The sequence below is a fragment of the Carassius auratus genome, chromosome 29 (assembly GCF_003368295.1).
Source record: "Carassius auratus strain Wakin chromosome 29, ASM336829v1, whole genome shotgun sequence".
Taxonomy (NCBI): domain Eukaryota; kingdom Metazoa; phylum Chordata; class Actinopteri; order Cypriniformes; family Cyprinidae; genus Carassius; species Carassius auratus.
Window position 1 is genome coordinate 4,463,540 of NC_039271.1, and position 17,455 is coordinate 4,480,994.

Consider the following 17,455-nt stretch of genomic DNA (forward strand, 5'->3'; position numbering starts at 1 on the left):
GTCTTCATCTGACATCATCATCATCATCATCATCAGTTCATTCTGGAGAGAGTGTCGTCCTGTGGTGCTAATAACCACTCGGTCTCACATCACAGAAGTAACGAGCGTTGATCATTAACACAGACGAGATCCCAGCATGTGGAACACACCAGAGCGACTGCGAGCGAACACTGAGTGTGTGGAGACGGTTGGGAACAGGAAGAGACGCTGGCAGGAGAACAGTTTCCCTTTCAGAGCGCAGCAGAACAACACGGCCTGCAGGAAGTGCTGTCTGCCCACACAGGAAATTCCTCAGGATGAGAGCGGCTTCCAGCGCAGGAAATTTCCCAACTGAAAGAGTGTGTGCATGCTTGGGTAAACACACACACTCTCTCACACTCATGCACACTCACATGCACGCACACACAGCAGTCATGTGTGGATGTAAATGCATGTAAACAGTTCTTCATGAGTGTGTGTGTGTGTGTGTGCATGAGTGCATGTGAGGGTATGTGTGTGTGTGTGTTTGAGTTTGTGTGGGGCGTTAAGTGTGCGTGTGCATTTGAGTGTGTGCGTGTGTGCATGTGTGTGTGAGTGAGTGAGTGTGTGCGTGCATGTGAGTGTGTGTGTGTGTGTGTGGGGGGCGTATGTGTGTGTGTGTGCATTTGAGTGTGTGCATTTGTGTGTGTGTGTGTTAGTGTGTGCATGTGTGTATGTGTGTGTGTGCATGTGTGTGTGTGTGCATGTGTTTGCATGTGTGTGTGTGAGTGAGTGTACGCATGTGTGTGTGTGTGTGTGCATGCATGCATGCGTGTGTGTGTGAGAGTGTGTGTGTGTGCATGCGTGTGTGTGTGCATGTGAGTGTGTGCATATGTGTGTGTGTGTGTGCATGTGTGTGAGTGTGAGTGTGTGCATGTGTGTGTGAGTGAGTGAGTGTGTGCGTGCATGTGAGTGTGTGTGTGTGTGTGTGGGGGGCGTATGTGTGTGTGTGTGCATTTGAGTGTGTGCATTTGTGTGTGTGTGTGTTAGTGTGTGTATGTGTGTGTGTGCATGTGTGTGTGTGTGCATGTGTGTGTGTGAGTGTACGCATGCATGCATGCGTGTGTGTGTGAGAGTGTGTGTGTGTGCATGCGTGTGTGTGTGCATGTGAGTGTGTGCATGTGTGTGTGTGTGTGTGCATGTGTGTGAGTGTGAGTGTGTGCATGTGCGAGTGTGTGTGTGTGTGTGTGTGTGAGTGTTTGATCATGTTTGTTTGTGAGAGTGCGTGTGTGTTTGTGAATGTTTAAGTGAGTGTGTGTGTGTGTGTGTGTGTAAGGAAATCAATCTCACATTTCACCACAAAAATCCCAAGGAAAAAAGGAATCTGTTTTGTGTAAAGAAAATGAAGTCTGTCTGCAGCACTAGCTCTGATTGTTCAGACATTTTTGCAGTTGCTTTTTCTTCATGACAAGACACACATCTCTCTGACAGAGCACTGAACGAATGAAAGAAAGAAACCAGACACACACATTTGAGAGCCCTTCTTATTAGGAAAATGTGAAATGTTTGTTTGTTTAAATATTTAAATTTAATATACTGCTAGAATTAAAAAATACAAAATAAATAAATATAAGTTAATATTATTTAATAACACAGTAAATAAAGAAATATTTACTAGTATTTTTAAATATCAAAACATTAAAGTATATTTTTAAAAATAAATATTTATAATTTCACTTATGATCATCATCACGAAACATGCCACAACAACAAAAATGTAGACGGTCCTAATAATAGAAAATAGAAAAATAACAGATAGATATATAATAAAAAATAAAACTAAAATGTCATGTGTATATATGAAATATTATAAATAGAATTTATGAAATATGTTTATACTTTAAATATACTTTTCTCTCTCTCTCTCTCTCTCTCTATCCGTTTTTTGATTTTGCTGTGAATTATGAGCTGATTCACTCTCACTGGACATGTCTGAACAGAGTTTGAGTTTCTATCCCATCACCCCCCACACTCTGTCTCACACACACACACACACACACACACCTGTCTGTCTGTCATCAGTGTGACGAAATGATTCAGTAAATTTTCACGTGTTGTTTGAGGCTCGACGTTCAATCAGTGAATGATGAAACACAAACAGGCAGAACAAGAAGAACACACACACTCTCACACACGCACACACACACACACACTTCCTCTACAGGAAACCAAGAAGCAGCATTTCTGCCCACTACACAATTTCCTTCTTTATGTTTTCTTCCTTCCTTCCCTCGGACAAATTCATCATGAATGTGAGACTGATGGAGGTTTGTTCTCGAGTCTCAGACTGCGCGCGCACACACACACGCACACACACACACACACACACAGGACTGAGGCAATAACATGATTACACACACCCATCCATCCCTCCGCTGGAAAACAGGCGATTCGATCAGTGTCAGGAAAACAGAGCCGCCTCCAGCCAAGAGCTTCTCGGAAGTTCCTGTCATTTTTCCCTCCCTCCCTCCATCTCTCTCTCCCTCCATCCCCCCCTCTCTCTCTTTAACTCCAGTCTAATGCAGGCAAGAGAGTATTCATCCCATTTCATAACTGCATAAAGAACGACTAACCTGAAGCTGCAGAAGTGTGAGAACAGAAACCCAACAGTTAAGGTCGAGGAAGTTTTGAAACTTGGATTTTTGAATGATGCATTTTGTATTTATATTATATAAATCATTTTGCACTTTGTGTGTGCAATTCTCAGAGGCGTGTTAAGTTTAAAAAATCAAAATAGGCAGAGTTTTGAAAACGTGTGTGAGCAGAAAAAACTATAATGTGCTAATTAAATATACATTTTAATTAATTAAGTAGTGTGGTGGCATATATATCTGCTTTACATTGACCTAAAAAAACAAAGCTAATATTATTCGACTCATTTGTGTGTGTTGTGATCGCAAAGACAGAGCAGACAGGAAGTGGAAATCAAAGCAATCTCTGGGTTTATAAGTAACTCAGCAGTCGTTTGCTTCCTCCTGTAACGGGTTAAATATTGATCAGATCCTGTTAGCATCACCCTGATCTGAGCAGGACGTGTCCAGACCTGCCTCACATTCACAGCGCTAACCGCTAACCACACACACACATATACACATATACAGTCAAACCAAGACTTATTCAGACAGCTTCAACACATTCTCTCAGTTTAAGGTGTGTAATGGATTCGGTTGAAGCTGTCAGATGTTACATGTAAGAACACAGATAGATAAAATGAGCAAGCAATGCTTCATTTGGTTCAGTCTGTGCTGTAAACTCTTCTCTCAGTGTGTGTGCAGTGTGTGTGCAGTGTGTGTGCAGTGTGTGTGCGCAGTGTGTGTGCAGTGTGTGCTGGAGCAGCAGGTCTGTGGTGGGACTCGTGTCCTGACGCTTGGGTTTGTGTCGTGGCAGAAGAGCCGTCTGAAGCTGCCTCAGCTTGAGTGTGTTCAGTGACGTCAAACACAAGCAGTGCAGCACGCCGGAACACAGGTGTGTGTGTGTGTGTGTGTGTGACTCACGCAGGTGTGCAGGCAGTCTGCTCGGTTCCTCTTCTGTCCTGGCGTTAGCTGAAGAGGGCGGGGCATGGCCGGGGGAGGAAGTGGAATTTGGCAACGGGCTCGCAGACGGACTGAAAACACTCCTCTCCTGCTGAACACACACACACACACACGTTTGTTTCTGTGAATTGTAGAGACTTCCCATTGACTTGTATTACTTTTATACCAACCAAACAATATTTTCTATCTCCTAACCCTAAACCTACTCCGGTTAACTATTTCAGGTTTTACTATCCTTGTGGGGACATTTGGTCACACACACACACACACACACACACACACACACACACACCAGATCAACTAGCACGAGCAAACAGTGTTGTTTTGCTCAGAATGAACACAGAGAGACACGTGAAGCTGCCCAACGACGCTCGGTGACCCCGCAGACAGGTCAAAGGTCACGCAGAGGTCATGAACTCACTATCTCATGAACATTATCCACCTGTTTTTTTACGTTAGAGCGGGAACTCGAGTGTTCTGGTGTCATTCACATCCAACGATCAAATGGAAATAAGTATCATATTATTGTAAGTTATCATAATTGCACTTGTCTGCAGCACAAACAGTTTCAGCGCTGACAGCAAAATCAATAATAATATAATGCTGGCAATGAATATTAATAAATATCTTCTTGTTTTTCTATAGTGACTAATGAATATTAATTAATATTATTTAATATATTCTATTTATTTACTGTTAGAGCTGTGATTACTATATTAATATATTAATTGATACTAATGAATATCTAATTATTTACATTTAGACACTAATGAAAATCAATATATACAAACAAATATCTAGTTGTTTTTTGACTAATAAATATAAATTAATAATAATAATTAGTAGTTGTTTATCTACTGCTGCTAATGAGTTAGGTCTATAATATTAGTATGATTATCTACTTATATATCCATATAGGCTAATGAATATTAATTTTAGTATGATTATATATTTATTTATCTATAGATGCTAATGAATATTATTTTCAGTATTATCTACTTGTCTATAGATGCTAATGAGTATTAAATATTAGTATGATTATCTACTTATTTATCTATAGATGCTAATGAATATTAATTTCTGTATTATTATCTACTTGTCTATGGACGCTAATGAATATTAATTATTAGTATGATTATCTACTTATTTATCCATAGATGCTAATGAATATTAATCTTAGTATGATTATCTACTTATTTATCTATAGAGGATAATGAATATTAATTTCAGTATGATTATCTACTCATCTATGGAGGCTAATGAATATTAAGTCTCATAGAAAACAGCAGACTTCTGTATTGCACAATAGTGTGAATATGATTAATGCGAGTGCTGCTGATGATGCTCTGAGATCATGCTTGGCATTTGAGTGTTCTTCAGCCGCTGTGATTTCCCTTCTGACTTCCTGTCCAGTTTCCTGAAGATTTTCTCTCTGTCCATATAAGGGTTACGGTAGATTACGCACTAAGAACTGAAATTTCCAGGGTAAAGCCAGGGTAAATCATCATGTCCCTGTGCAAATGAAAGCATGCTAAATCAAAAGCGGTAAGACGGCAGCTCGATCGGTTCATTTGCAGGCGGCTGTACTGAACAAAGCTGCTCTCCCCGAGCGTGGATGTCTCTACAACAGTCAGAAAGCTCTCGGCGGTCGCGGGAACTCCTGGAGACGGAGTGCAAAACATGCAAATCCCAAACACATCAAGTGTGCATTATTAAAAACTCCCATTATTATTATAAAATAACCATACATTATCTCACGAATGAGAAAATCTATAATGCCATTTTAACAAGAAAATATAATTTAATTGACACACCAACTGGCTATTATTATGAAAAATGTAAATTGTTTTTAACTAAATAAAAAAACTTGCTATTATAAAAAAAAGTTGTTTAAATGGTTAAAATGTAATTATAAACACTTATCGACAAATATAATTATATTGCACTTGTTGTGACATTATTACGAGAAAACATAGGCTATTGTTTGCATGACATTACATCTACTTATTAAGACATAATTAGAAAAATATAATAATATAGTAACAGGTTATGAACAAAAGAACTGTGGGGCGGGACCTGGTTCTGTGCATCAGTTGCTGATTGGATGTTGAGATGTGGGCGTGGCACTGAAGTGCACGCAGGGGCGGAGCTTAAGAGCACTAAATGATTGGAGAAGTCCTGCATACATCAGCAGACTAAAGTTTCACTATCCAGATATTAGGCTAGATGTTGATTAAACGCTACAAAGTCCAAACAATGTAAATAATAATAATAATAATACTCATTAATTAATTGTTTACAATAAGACGCTGACAGTGTTAGTCCTGAACACTGTGGCCAGGTGTGACACATTAATACACGCACGCGCAACAGTGCAAAAGAAGCCACAGAAGGATGTGCTGCTCACTATTAAGATGCCATAAGGAAACTGCCTTTTCTGCGAGGTCAAAGAGCAGCTGATAACAACTGCGTTCTGCTCGCTCCCTGTTACTAAATAACCAATGCACACGAATGTTATTGTGCTGCTGCTGGTTAAAGTCCTTCTGAACTTTCCTCACAGATGGATCCAGGGAACACATGAACCGTTTAAACGCCACGCGGATCACGTGCATCGCGCAAATGAAGTCACAACTCAACGCATCGATCGCAGCAACAGATGATCAGCGTCAAACGCGCGCATCCCATCTTCCGCGTTATCATTCTAGACAAGAGAGGTGGACACGATTACCTTAATAATGACCTGCGAGGGGGACTCGGACATGTCTCGTTGTAATTCAGGAAGTTCTTCTGTTTCCACTTTCCTCTCCCTTGTTCTTCCGCGAAATAAAGCGCCTGGATGATGATACTGTTCCCCTCGCGACGCGCAGGCGATTTCAACGCGCTCGCGCATCCATTGGCCTCGCTTCAACTTCTCCGTGTCCTTGTTTGTAAACGCGCGAGCGAGCGCTACATTGCGGCAGCGCGATGGTTAACTCCTTCCTGGAAGCGTCGCTGGCAGCAGCGCGACGCAGCGCAGAACCTCATTGATCGGGACGCTTCACGGAGAAGTGACGTGAATTCCAGGCAGGGAGACGCGACGCAGGAAATCAGCGCGGTGGGCGTTTGCGTTCGTCAGGCGTGGATCGGAACAGCGGCCTTTTTGAACAGACACCGGATCAACGCGCCGCGTCAAATCGCGCCACAAGTGGAAGCTTTCATTCTGAGTGTTCAAAATATCGCATTGATTGCCAAACATAGGCTGCCCCAGAAATGGTTTATTCTATTAAACACACACACACACACACACGTATTATTTTTTTCTGTATTTTCCATATAAATGTATACTCATATATACATAATAACAAAAATGTTGCACATATCAAACTGCTGCGAAGTTCTTATTCCTTTTAAGTTGGATATACTTTTTAAATATATTTTAATATACATTTTAATTACTTCATTATCTCATTCCAGTTGACTTAACGATGAATCACAATGAAATAAAATGAAAATGCAAGATTTTAAAACATTTTTGCAACTTCTCAGACTATGAGCGGCTCGTATTTAGATAAATGTGCGACACCTGCTGGACAATACTCGTATTACACACATTACTCTTGCAGATCACACCGGGGCTATTTGTCACACGTTTATATTTATTTATTTATTTATTTTATGTTTTATTTAGTGTTAACCTATAGTTTTAACACACACCTTAAATGTAAGACTACCAAAAAAAGCTACATTTCCAAACTTGTTACCCGCAAAAATAATTGTATTTAATGCCACAAGAACAAGATGAAAGACCTTTCAGTGTTTTCAGTTATTTCCAGAAATATAGTCACTTATAAATTGAAAATTGTGTTTAAAAAAGCCAATTTTTATACACATGATTTTTCTCTATTAAAATAAATAATTGATAACATATTGTGCTTTTTTTTTTCAAAATATCATTCTGCAAATAAAAATACACAAATCATACATCTCATTTTTCGATTAATATAGATTTCAAAATGCTATAATAATACTACAAATTGTGTAGACACAGTGACAAAACATGTATAACTGAATAAATCCTGGATAATATTTTGAAAGAAACTTTAATTTTGTCACTGATGCGAAAGCATGGTCACATTATATTCATAAATTGAATTACAGCGACATCTGGTGGCGCAAACGCGGCAACACACAAAAGTATTAATTCTTTTATTTAAAAAAACAAAAACAAAAAAAAACAATCATGTGATCTAAACATGGTGGCCTTCATTTTAAATTAAACACCTTTTAATAAACCACCGATGTGATTTGTACATGGCTGTAAACATACATCATTAATTTCTATGAGCTTATAATAAAATGTGATAAGCTTGTTTTCCAGAACTGGTGACGTTTTTATTGTTTTGTTATCAATCTCTCACGTGACACTTAAGCTCCTCCCCCTCTGTTAAAGTTTCGTTTTCCTTTCCTCCCAGTCACTCCATAATAAACTCGGTTCTCCAGAACTGACTCGCTTCGACATGACGGAGGCGGCGATCGTTAAGAAGATCTGCGCTCATAACGGATCTATGGATTACGATGATTTAACGTCGTTATTCGGTCTGTACGACGAAGCCCTGGCCTCGGTCGTCGCTCGCAGTGAGTCGGTTGCGGTGGCGTTCGTGAACGGACAGAAGAAAGTGATCGTCCGGAGCAGAGTCCGTCTGTGTCGAGTCCAGAACTGTCCGGGATGCGCGAATCTGCATCTGTGCAAGTGGTTTCTGTTCGGTTCCTGCCGCTTCAACAGAGGACGGTGAGTGTGTTTACACTTTTAGCATATCAAACGGGCTGTTTTCAAACCGTATCGTCTTAGGAATCATATGATTCACACTGAATCAGATGACGAATCATTCAGATGATTCACGAGTCACTTTTGCTAATACTGTTCATGTGGTGGCCATATATTCAATATTTATTCAGTCCACATACAGTGCATCACGTGATGAAGAAACAAACCCATCCTAATGCTTACTAGTACCTGACATGTTTCCTCTTGCAGAAGAGGATGTCGCTTCAGTCATGATCTGCTCTCGGGTCAGAATGCATTAGTTCTGGCCGCTCACGGTCTGGACACACTGGACGTAAAGGAGCTGTGCATTCTGCTAATGCAGAGCGATAACTCTCTTCTGCCGGCGGTGAGTATTTCACACATTTCTGAACTTTTTCTCGCAATTTTGACATTTGTCTTGCAATCCTGACTTCTTTTCTCAGAATTTCAAGATATGAATTTCTATTGCGGAGAGAGAAAAAAAGTCAGAATTGCAACATAAACTCGAAATTGTGAGAAATAAACTGGCACGCAATTCTGACTTTTTCCAAGCTTTTTCTCACAATTGTGACGCTTTTTTTTTTGCTATTTTGACTTCTTTTCTAAAAACTGTTTGAATTGCGATATAAAATCACATTTCTATCTTTTCTCGCGAATGCAACTTTATGCATTGCAATTCTGACTTCTCACAATTGCGAGTTACAGTCGAAGGATAATGAAACTCGCAACTTTGAGAAAAGTCAGAATTGCGTTTTCTCAGAATTGCGTGATAGAAACATTCCACTCTAAGGATAGAGTTTTGTGTTGAGCCTGAAAACGGTGCTTTGTTTCTCAGGTGTGTCATTCGTATAACAACGGCACGGGAGAATACGGCCGCTGTCAGGAAGACTGCAAGAGGCTCCACATCTGCGAGAAATACCTGCGAGGCTCCTGCGACTGCATTCGGTCTCATGACTTCTACGAGCCGCATCCGCTGAAGACGCTGCAGGACAGAGGAGTCCCCGCCGAGCTCATGGCCATCATGAAGGACCTGTACACCAACATCGAAGTCCTGAGGCATCTTTCCAAGGCAGCTTCTGCTCCGAACGCTGCGGGACCGAACCCCAGAAGAGGCCCGAATGCACAGAACTGGAGACCGTCGAGCGGTTTTAACGCAGGAAGAGGACAAGAGGCTCAGAGACCAACACAAAATAACTCCGGTAAAGCATACGTGATTTTATATCAGCCGCTTCCACCACTGAATAAAATTTATTAACAGGTAATCGTGACTTTTTATTATTTCACAATTCTGACTTTTTCTTACAATTGTGTTACATTTTCTCAGAACTGTGTTATGTTAACTTTTGAATTGTGAGTTATAAAATCAGAAAAGTGAGAAATACATTTTTCTCGCAAATGCAAGTTTACATTTTTTCTCACAATTGTGACGTTTTTCTTGCAATTCTGACATTCTCAGAATTGTGAAATATAATCTTGCTATTGTGAGAAAAAAGTCAGAATTGCAGCATAAACTCAAAATTCTGACAATAGCAAGTTTGTATATCACAATTTTGACTTTCTTGCAAGATTGACTCACAATTGCGAGTAAAAATTGGTGGGTATAAACTCGCAATTGCGAGAAAAAAAAGTCAGAATTGCATTTTCTCAGAATGCGTGATATAAAACGCAATTCTGACTTTCTGAACTTTTTTTCACAATTGGGATATTTTTATTGCAATTTTAACTTTTTGTTTATATCTCACAGTTTTTAGAAACTAGAAATTGCAACATGACTTCTTACATTTGCGAGTAGAATGGGGGATAATAAAACTCGCAACTGCAAGAAAAAATTTCAGATTTGTATTTTCTCAGAATGTTTTATTTAAACTCATAATTGTGAGTTCTAAAGTCAGTATTGTTGACTTTTCTGAACTTTTTCTCGCAGTTGTGACTTTTTTTCTGCAATTCTGACTTCTTTTCTCAGAATTGTGAGATATAAACTTTGTATCTCACAATTTTGACTTTCTTGCAAGTTTGACACAACTGCGAGTAAGAATTGGTGGATATAAACTTGCAGTTGCGAGAAAAAAAGTCAGAATTGCATTTTCTCCGAATGTGTGACAAAACGATGGAAATAAACTCGCAATTCTGACTTTCTGGACTTTTTTTAACAATAGAGATATTTTGCAATTTTGACTTCAAAAAACTGCGAGATATAAACAAAAAAAGTCAGAATTGCGACAAACTCACATTTCTGACTTTTCTCGTGAATGCAAGTTTATGCATTGCAATTCTGACTTCTTATATTTGCGAGTAAAATTCTGAATTTTATTTTTTCAGAATGCGTGATATAAACTCACAATTGTGAGTTATAAAGTCAGTATTGTTGACTTTTCTGAACTTTTTCTCGCAATTGTGACATTTGTCTTGCAATTCTGACTTCTTTTCTTAGAATTTTGAGATATACATTTCTATTGTGGAGAAAAAAAAGTCAGAATTACATTGCAACAAACTCGAAATTCTGACTTTTTTTTTGCAAATTTGACTTTCTTCTCACAATAGCAATTTTATATCTCACAATTCTGACTTTCTTTCAAGTTTGACGCACAATCAGAATGTGTGATATAAACTCGCAATTCTGACTTTTTCCAAGCTTTTTCTCACAATTTTTTTTTGCATTTTTGACTTGTTTTCTAAAAACTGTTAGATATAAACAAAAAAATCAGAATTGCGACAAATTCACATTTCGGAGTTTTCTCGCACATGCAAGTTTATGCATTGGGATTCTGACTTCTCACAATGGCGAGTTAGAATTGGGGGATAATAAAACTCGCAACTTTGAGAAAAGTCAGAATCACATTTTCTCCGAATTGCGTGATAGAAACATACAATTGTTAATTATAAAGTCAGAACTGCGAGAAATAAACTCGCAATTATTACTTTTCTCAGAGTTTTGAGATAAATTTGAATTTGCGATTCATATAGTTAAAATTGGGGACACGCAATTCCGTGTTATAAAGTCCAGTTCTAAGAAGAAGAAAAAAAAATCACGCAATTTTGACTTTTTCTCAGAAATGCAAGTTTATATCTTGCAATTCTGAGAAAACTATTGTCAGATAAAAAGTTGCAATTAACTTTTTTTCATTTTATTCAGTGACAAAAATGGGATTCCATATGTTTTAAATACGAGAAATGCAATTTTAGGAAATATTCAGACGCTTACAGGCGTGTGTGTGTCTGCTCTTAGAGAAAACGGAGATCTGCATGTACTTCATCAAAGGACACTGCATACACGGCGGTAAGAACAGCATTACTCTGTGCTCGTGTGATTCACAGAGCTGTGTTTAGTTGAACGCAGCTGAACACCTGTGTTTCCAGTCGCATGTAGGAGGGAGCACTCCGTTCTGCCCTATAAATGGGAAATTAAAGAAGGATTGGAATGGAAGGCTCTTCCTGACAACGAAGCCATCGAGAAAGATTACTGCGATGCTACAAGAACATACAGGTGTGTGAAAGAAAGCACATGAAACACCCTACAGCATGCTCACACAATACGGTATCCCACTCACTGCACTTTAATCTCAAAAATTCAACACTGGAATATACATACACACTGCATTTAATACAATAATCTACCTGCTAGCACTGGATACCTTCCAATGCACATCCACGACATTTTCTGTATCCAGTACAATCTGTTGCACCTTAGCATATTATAGCATGTCTACATAATGTAGAATTTGTACATACTGTGTGTTGCGTGTAATGTGTAGTGCTAACTGTATGTAAGGCAAGGCAAGTTTATTTATATAGGACATTTCGTATACAATGGTTATTTAAAGTGCTTTGCATAAAATAAAGTAAAATAATCATGAACAAAAATAAAACAAGCAATTTAAAAACGTTGAAAATGATTTTTTTAATGACTTGTTTAAAATAAGTTCTGGATGAGCTGCAGCTGTCTAATGGTCTTTTTGGGAAGGCCGGTGAGGAGCCCATTACAATAGTCCACCCTGCTGGTGATAAAGGCATAACAAGTTTCTCCAAGTCTTGACTGGAAACAAAACATCTAATTATTGCAATTTTATTTAAATGATAGTATGCTGATTTAGTTACTGCTTTGACATGACTACTGAAACTAAGGTCTGTCTCCAGAATCACACCAAGATTCCTGACTTGATTTTTAGTTGTTTGACCCCTAGAGTCAAGGTATGCATTCACCCTGAACACTTCATCTTTGTTTCCAAATGCAATGACTTCAGTTTTTTTTCTTGTTTAACTGAAGAAAGTTCTGGCACATCCAACTATTAATTTCACCAATACATTGCAGGGTTGCCAACTCTCACTCATCTGGCGTGACACTCCCGCTTGGACTTCAGCATGAGATTGATGCTGAAAGCGTGAGTGTCACACCAGATGCGTGAGAGTTGGCAACCCTGTCATTGGCAGAGGGAGTCAATGAGGCTGTAGTCATTTGGAGATAGGGCTAGGTAAATCTGGGTATCATCAGCATAGCTGTGATAGGTAATTTGGTTCTTTCTCATTATTTGACTTAGTGGAAGCATATACAGGCTAAACAAGAGCGGTGCAAGAATCGAGCCTTGTGGGACTCCGCATGTCATGGACGTCCACTTAGACTTATGCTCTCCTAGACTCACATAATAGCCTCTCCCTTCTAAGTATGATCTGAACCATTTGAGTACCATCCCAGAAAGCCCGACCCAGTTTTCCAGTCTCTCTAGTAGTATGCTATGATCGACAGTGTCAAACGCAGCACTGAGATCTAGCAATACCAGCACCGATATTTTGTCAGAATCAGAATTTAAGCGAATATAATTTATTATCTTAATGAGTGCTGTCTCTGTGCTGTGATGCGGTCGAAAACCAGATTGAAAATTGTCCAGGTATCCATTTGAGTTAAGTATTTGTTCAGCTGATTAAAAACTACATTTTCTATAATTTTGCCTATAAATGGAAGATTGGATATTAGTCTGTAATGGCTCAAAATTGTGTTATCAAGATTGGTCTTTTTCAGGAGGGGCTTAACAACTGCAGTTTTTAGGGAGTTTGGAAATGTCCTAGAAAGAAGTGAGGCATTCACCACTTCTAAGAGATCTGCTTCTAAGCAGTTAAGCACACTTTTGAAAAAAGATGTGGGAAGTGTGTCAAGACAGCAGGTTGACGATTTTAGGTGCTGCACTATGTCTTCCAGAATTTTGCTATCAATTGCTTCAAAAATAGACATAGTATCTTTTTGATATTTTGGCCGAATCTGTCTGACCTCTGCATTACTTGAGGATGTGCTAATTGTCTTCCTGATATTGATGATCTTCTCAGAAAAGAATGAAGCAAACTCATTACATTTGCTGTCTGAGAGCATTTCACTGGGAATCTGACTTGGGGGGTTTGTCAGTCTCTCAACAGTGGCAAAAAGAGTACGAGTGTTGTTTAAGTTACTGTTTATAAGGTTTCTGTCTAGCTGTGGCTAGTTTCACATTAAAAGCATGAAGGCTGTCTTTTATAGATGCTATAGTGAATTTCACAGTTTTTTTTGTTGATATCTGAGGGCTAGCAGCGAATGAGTGAGAGAGTTTAGTCCCAGCATACACCAATTCCTCCATTTTCTGTGAGAAGCACAGACGTGGAGATGCTGAAGAGAGGGATAATGTGTCTGGTGTTTCCGGTGGCTGTGATGTGTTGTCCTGGCTTCCCTGGCTGTTTTCCAGAAAGCCGTCCCTGTGTGCTGAATCTTGTAGCTGTTTTGATACATCACAGTCAGTCTGTGAGGAGCTCTGTGGGCAGGGCTCAGCCGGGATAGTGTCTATCAGCAGTGCTTGTTGTGTCTGCATGGTGTTATCAGTGTCCTTGTGGGATATGTCAACCACATGATGACTCGGACCCGGTGTGTGTGTGCTGAATGGATTGACACACTCTACTGAAGGATGACGGAGGGAGAAGAAGATATTGTCCTTAAACACTCTAGCACCAAGTTTGTTTGGGTGGAGGCCATCCGGTTTAAATAATTGTCTATGGCCCCAGAAAAGATTGAAGTTGTCGATGAAATTCACTTCTTTTATATTACAAGATCTTTGTAGCCTGAGTGTTCTGACGGTGTCTCTGTCCATCAAAGCTCTGGAATGAAGCCGGTTTATTTCGATACGATGACCCAAGGCTCTCAGAGCGTGCGGCGTCTGTCCACGGTTTCCTCAGTGCTCCAGCCCTCCTTCATCCTGACCACCGAGTGGATCTGGTACTGGGAGGACGAGTATGGGAACTGGATCCAGTACGCTACTGCGGTAAGTGACGTTTTCCAGAACTTAACCATAGTTTTCAACATTTGATGTTGTGTTTTTCTCTTTATTGATCAGGAGGGGGGTCATAGATTATCATCCATCTCCAGCGCTGAACTCGAGCAGAAGTATCAGGCCGATAACAACGCTGTGTTGGAGTTCACTGCGGGATCGCAGACATACGAGCTCAGCTTCGCAGGTAACATAAAAAATAACAACAACAACATTGTACATTTAATGGTCGTGCAATTATATGGTCTTCCATTCATAACGACAGCCACTTGATTAATTTCTGAATGAATCAGCCGGTTTGAATGAATCGTTTAAACGAATCACTCATTAACACAGGAACCTGCTGCCACCTACTGGTCTTTTAATTGTCATATTTACATAACAGACCTAAACAAAATAAAAACAGCGCAAAATATTGTCAGTATCGCACACTCCCACGTACATTACACATATAACAGTCTTGAAGAAGCTTCATGTCGCCTTGATGCATCTAATATCTCTTCAGATATGATCCAGACAAACAAACGCTACACAACCAAAAAAGTTGTCAGACGTCGTCCCAAATTTGTGTCAGCGGCTGATGTTCGCACAATCAAGACAACGTAAGAAAACACTCCTCAATCTCTCTTGAACTCTCTGAACCCTGTACGACGGAAACAACTCTTCATGTCTGTTTTCAGTAAAAGGACGCCCAATAATTTCAAGACTCTGCCGGAGCACTGGGATAAAGCTCTGACTCCTGAAACCGGATACAAGGTGAGTGGAACCATTTATGGGTGACCTATTTCATAATTATGTTTATATTAAAACTGTGCTGTTTTACTCAGAGTGTGCCGCTGCAGAGCACGTCCACCGAATACATAAAAATCAAAGAACTGTTCAGTCGCACAATGGTCGGCTTCAGTATCCTGAAGATTGAGAGGATCCAGAACAAAGCATTATGGGAAGTTTATCAGTGGTAAGTCCACAAGACATGCACTCACCGGAACGTCCAGATCGATTACAGCACGTCTGACGGTTTCCTTGTGGCACTTTTAGGCAGAAAGACTTTATGAAAAAGAACAACGGAGGCCGAGACGTGACCGAGAAGCAGCTCTTCCACGGCACAGACAGCACACATTTAGATGCCATCTGCCACACCAACTTCGACTGGAGGATCTGTGGGACTCACGGCACGGCCTACGGGAAAGGTGGAGTTCAGATAAAGCAGTGAATGGGTGCCGTCAGCTGATAAAAACATTGGAAGTAATCCACAGCTCTCCAGTCCATCAGTGAACATCTGGAGAAGACAAAACCTGAAACAAATCAAGCATTAAGGCATTTTTAACTCAAAATATGAGTCTATAATCTATAATAACACTTCCTCCAGTGAAAAAGTGCATTTCCTGTTGTCTCTCACATCAGAATCCAGCCACATATTTGTTTAAAGCTGTTTAAATGCAGCTTGATCTGTGCAGATTTCTCTCCTGATTCAGACCAGAACACGTTTTCACCGGAGGAAGTGTTATGGTATTATAAATATAAACAATTTAACGCTGGATTTAACGTCAGATGTTCACTGTTGGACTGGAGTGCTGTGGATTACTTGCGATGTTTTATCCGCTCTCATTCTGACGGCACCCATTCACTACAGAGCATCCATTGATAAGACTCTGATGCACATCTCCAAATCTGATGAGAAACTGATGTTTTTGGTTGCGCTATGCCTTTAAACTCATATCTTGAGAGCCCAAAATGTGTCTTTTCGCAGGTAGCTACTTTGCCAGGGATGCCAAATACTCTCACAGCTACACCAGAGACTCGGGCGCTCGCTCCATGTTCGTGTGTCGCGTCCTGGTTGGCAGCTACACCAAAGGTGAATCCAGCTACCTCCGTCCTCCATCCAAAGACGGAGGAGACACCGTCTTCTACGACAGCTGTGTGAACGACGTCCTCGATCCGTCCATATTTGTAGTGTTTGAGAAGCACCAGATCTACCCCGAGTATCTGATTGAGTATAGCGACTCCAGCGGGTTTGATTCTCCAGCGAGGAGACATGTAGCAGCTCCTGTCACAGTCGCCTCCTACAATAATCCCTCCACAACCTCGTCTTCATTCTCCTCTCCCTCGTATACCTCATCCTCAAACACCTCCTACTATAAACCCTCCTCCACTGCATCATCCTCATACTCTGCCTCGTATATTTCATCCTTGAACGCCTCTTCCTCAAGTGCTTCCTCTTCCTCACAATCCCCTTCCTCGTATTCCTCAACTACTCCAAAGTCTCCAAAGTCAGAGTGCAGCATTTCCTGACCATATGATCAGGCGATCGCATTGTGAGCTTTAGAGGAAGCCAGTAGAAACTAAATACTGATAATCAAAAGTTAAACAAACATTACACACTAATCGAAAACGACATGCGAAAAGTGCAACAGATCTGCTCTTCTGTATTGTGACATGCATTTAAATGTAACAAAATGTTGGTTCTGTGCATCAGTTGCTGATTGGATGTTGAGATGTGGGCGTGGCTTTAAAAGTGTATGCAGATGAGCGTTAACTTGTAGGGGCGGGGCTTAAGAAGAGAAAATGACTGGAAGATTCTATTATTTAGTCAAAATGTAACATGAAATTTCATGCCAGCTTTGATGGGGGTGTGTGATTTGTCTTGATCTTAACTTGGATCTTTGTAATAATCTCAATATTTGAGTTACTTGTCACAATAAAGCTTGCCTGTATTTAAGGAAATTAAGATTTTCTTTTTCTCGTTTTTGTCATAATCCTCAAATATAGGCTACTTTTTCCTTATATATGTGAATTACTGATTGAAGTATCACTTTTGGTTTTGGTTTCCCAAACCTGTG

The 17,455-nt window shown here is 39.9% G+C and overlaps 3 protein-coding genes across 9 annotated transcripts in view; 2 read left to right on the forward strand and 1 right to left on the reverse strand.

Annotated features, from left to right (window-relative positions):
* The window catches only part of LOC113048518 (transcription factor ETV6-like), a 12,921-nt gene extending 6,108 nt beyond the window's left edge, over nucleotides 1-6,813 (reverse strand). The window contains exons 1-2 of one of the 4 annotated variants that reach the window (XR_003276494.1): nucleotides 6,280-6,813; nucleotides 3,513-3,642 (exon numbers count right to left, since the gene is read on the reverse strand). Coding sequence is in view for 3 of the 4 variants with exons in the window: in XM_026210377.1 (XP_026066162.1) it covers nucleotides 3,513-3,642; nucleotides 6,280-6,441 (292 nt within the window). In the remaining variant the exon portion in view is untranslated. Of the gene's footprint in view, nucleotides 320-3,512; nucleotides 3,643-6,279 lie in introns of those variants that run through there. The other 3 variants (XM_026210377.1, XM_026210378.1, XM_026210379.1) reach the window with 3 other exon arrangements.
* LOC113048471 (B-cell receptor CD22-like) overlaps nucleotides 1-17,455 on the forward strand; it is a 1,131,192-nt gene that overhangs the window by 157,257 nt on the left and 956,480 nt on the right. The window lies entirely within an intron of this gene.
* Nucleotides 7,941-17,343, forward strand: LOC113048479 (poly [ADP-ribose] polymerase 12-like). 2 transcript variants are annotated; one of them, XM_026210321.1, is made up of 12 exons: nucleotides 7,941-8,319; nucleotides 8,566-8,701; nucleotides 9,170-9,533; nucleotides 11,561-11,611; nucleotides 11,692-11,818; nucleotides 14,444-14,609; nucleotides 14,682-14,802; nucleotides 15,121-15,217; nucleotides 15,296-15,371; nucleotides 15,443-15,573; nucleotides 15,654-15,805; nucleotides 16,366-17,343. In XM_026210321.1, the coding sequence occupies exons 1-12, from the start codon at nucleotides 8,048-8,050 to the stop codon at nucleotides 16,905-16,907; spliced, it is 2,235 nt and encodes a 744-aa protein (XP_026066106.1). In that variant the 5' UTR covers nucleotides 7,941-8,047; the 3' UTR covers nucleotides 16,908-17,343. The 2 variants fall into 2 exon arrangements, with proteins under 2 accessions (XP_026066106.1, XP_026066107.1); XM_026210322.1 differs by having other exon boundaries at nucleotides 8,181-8,319; nucleotides 8,498-8,701.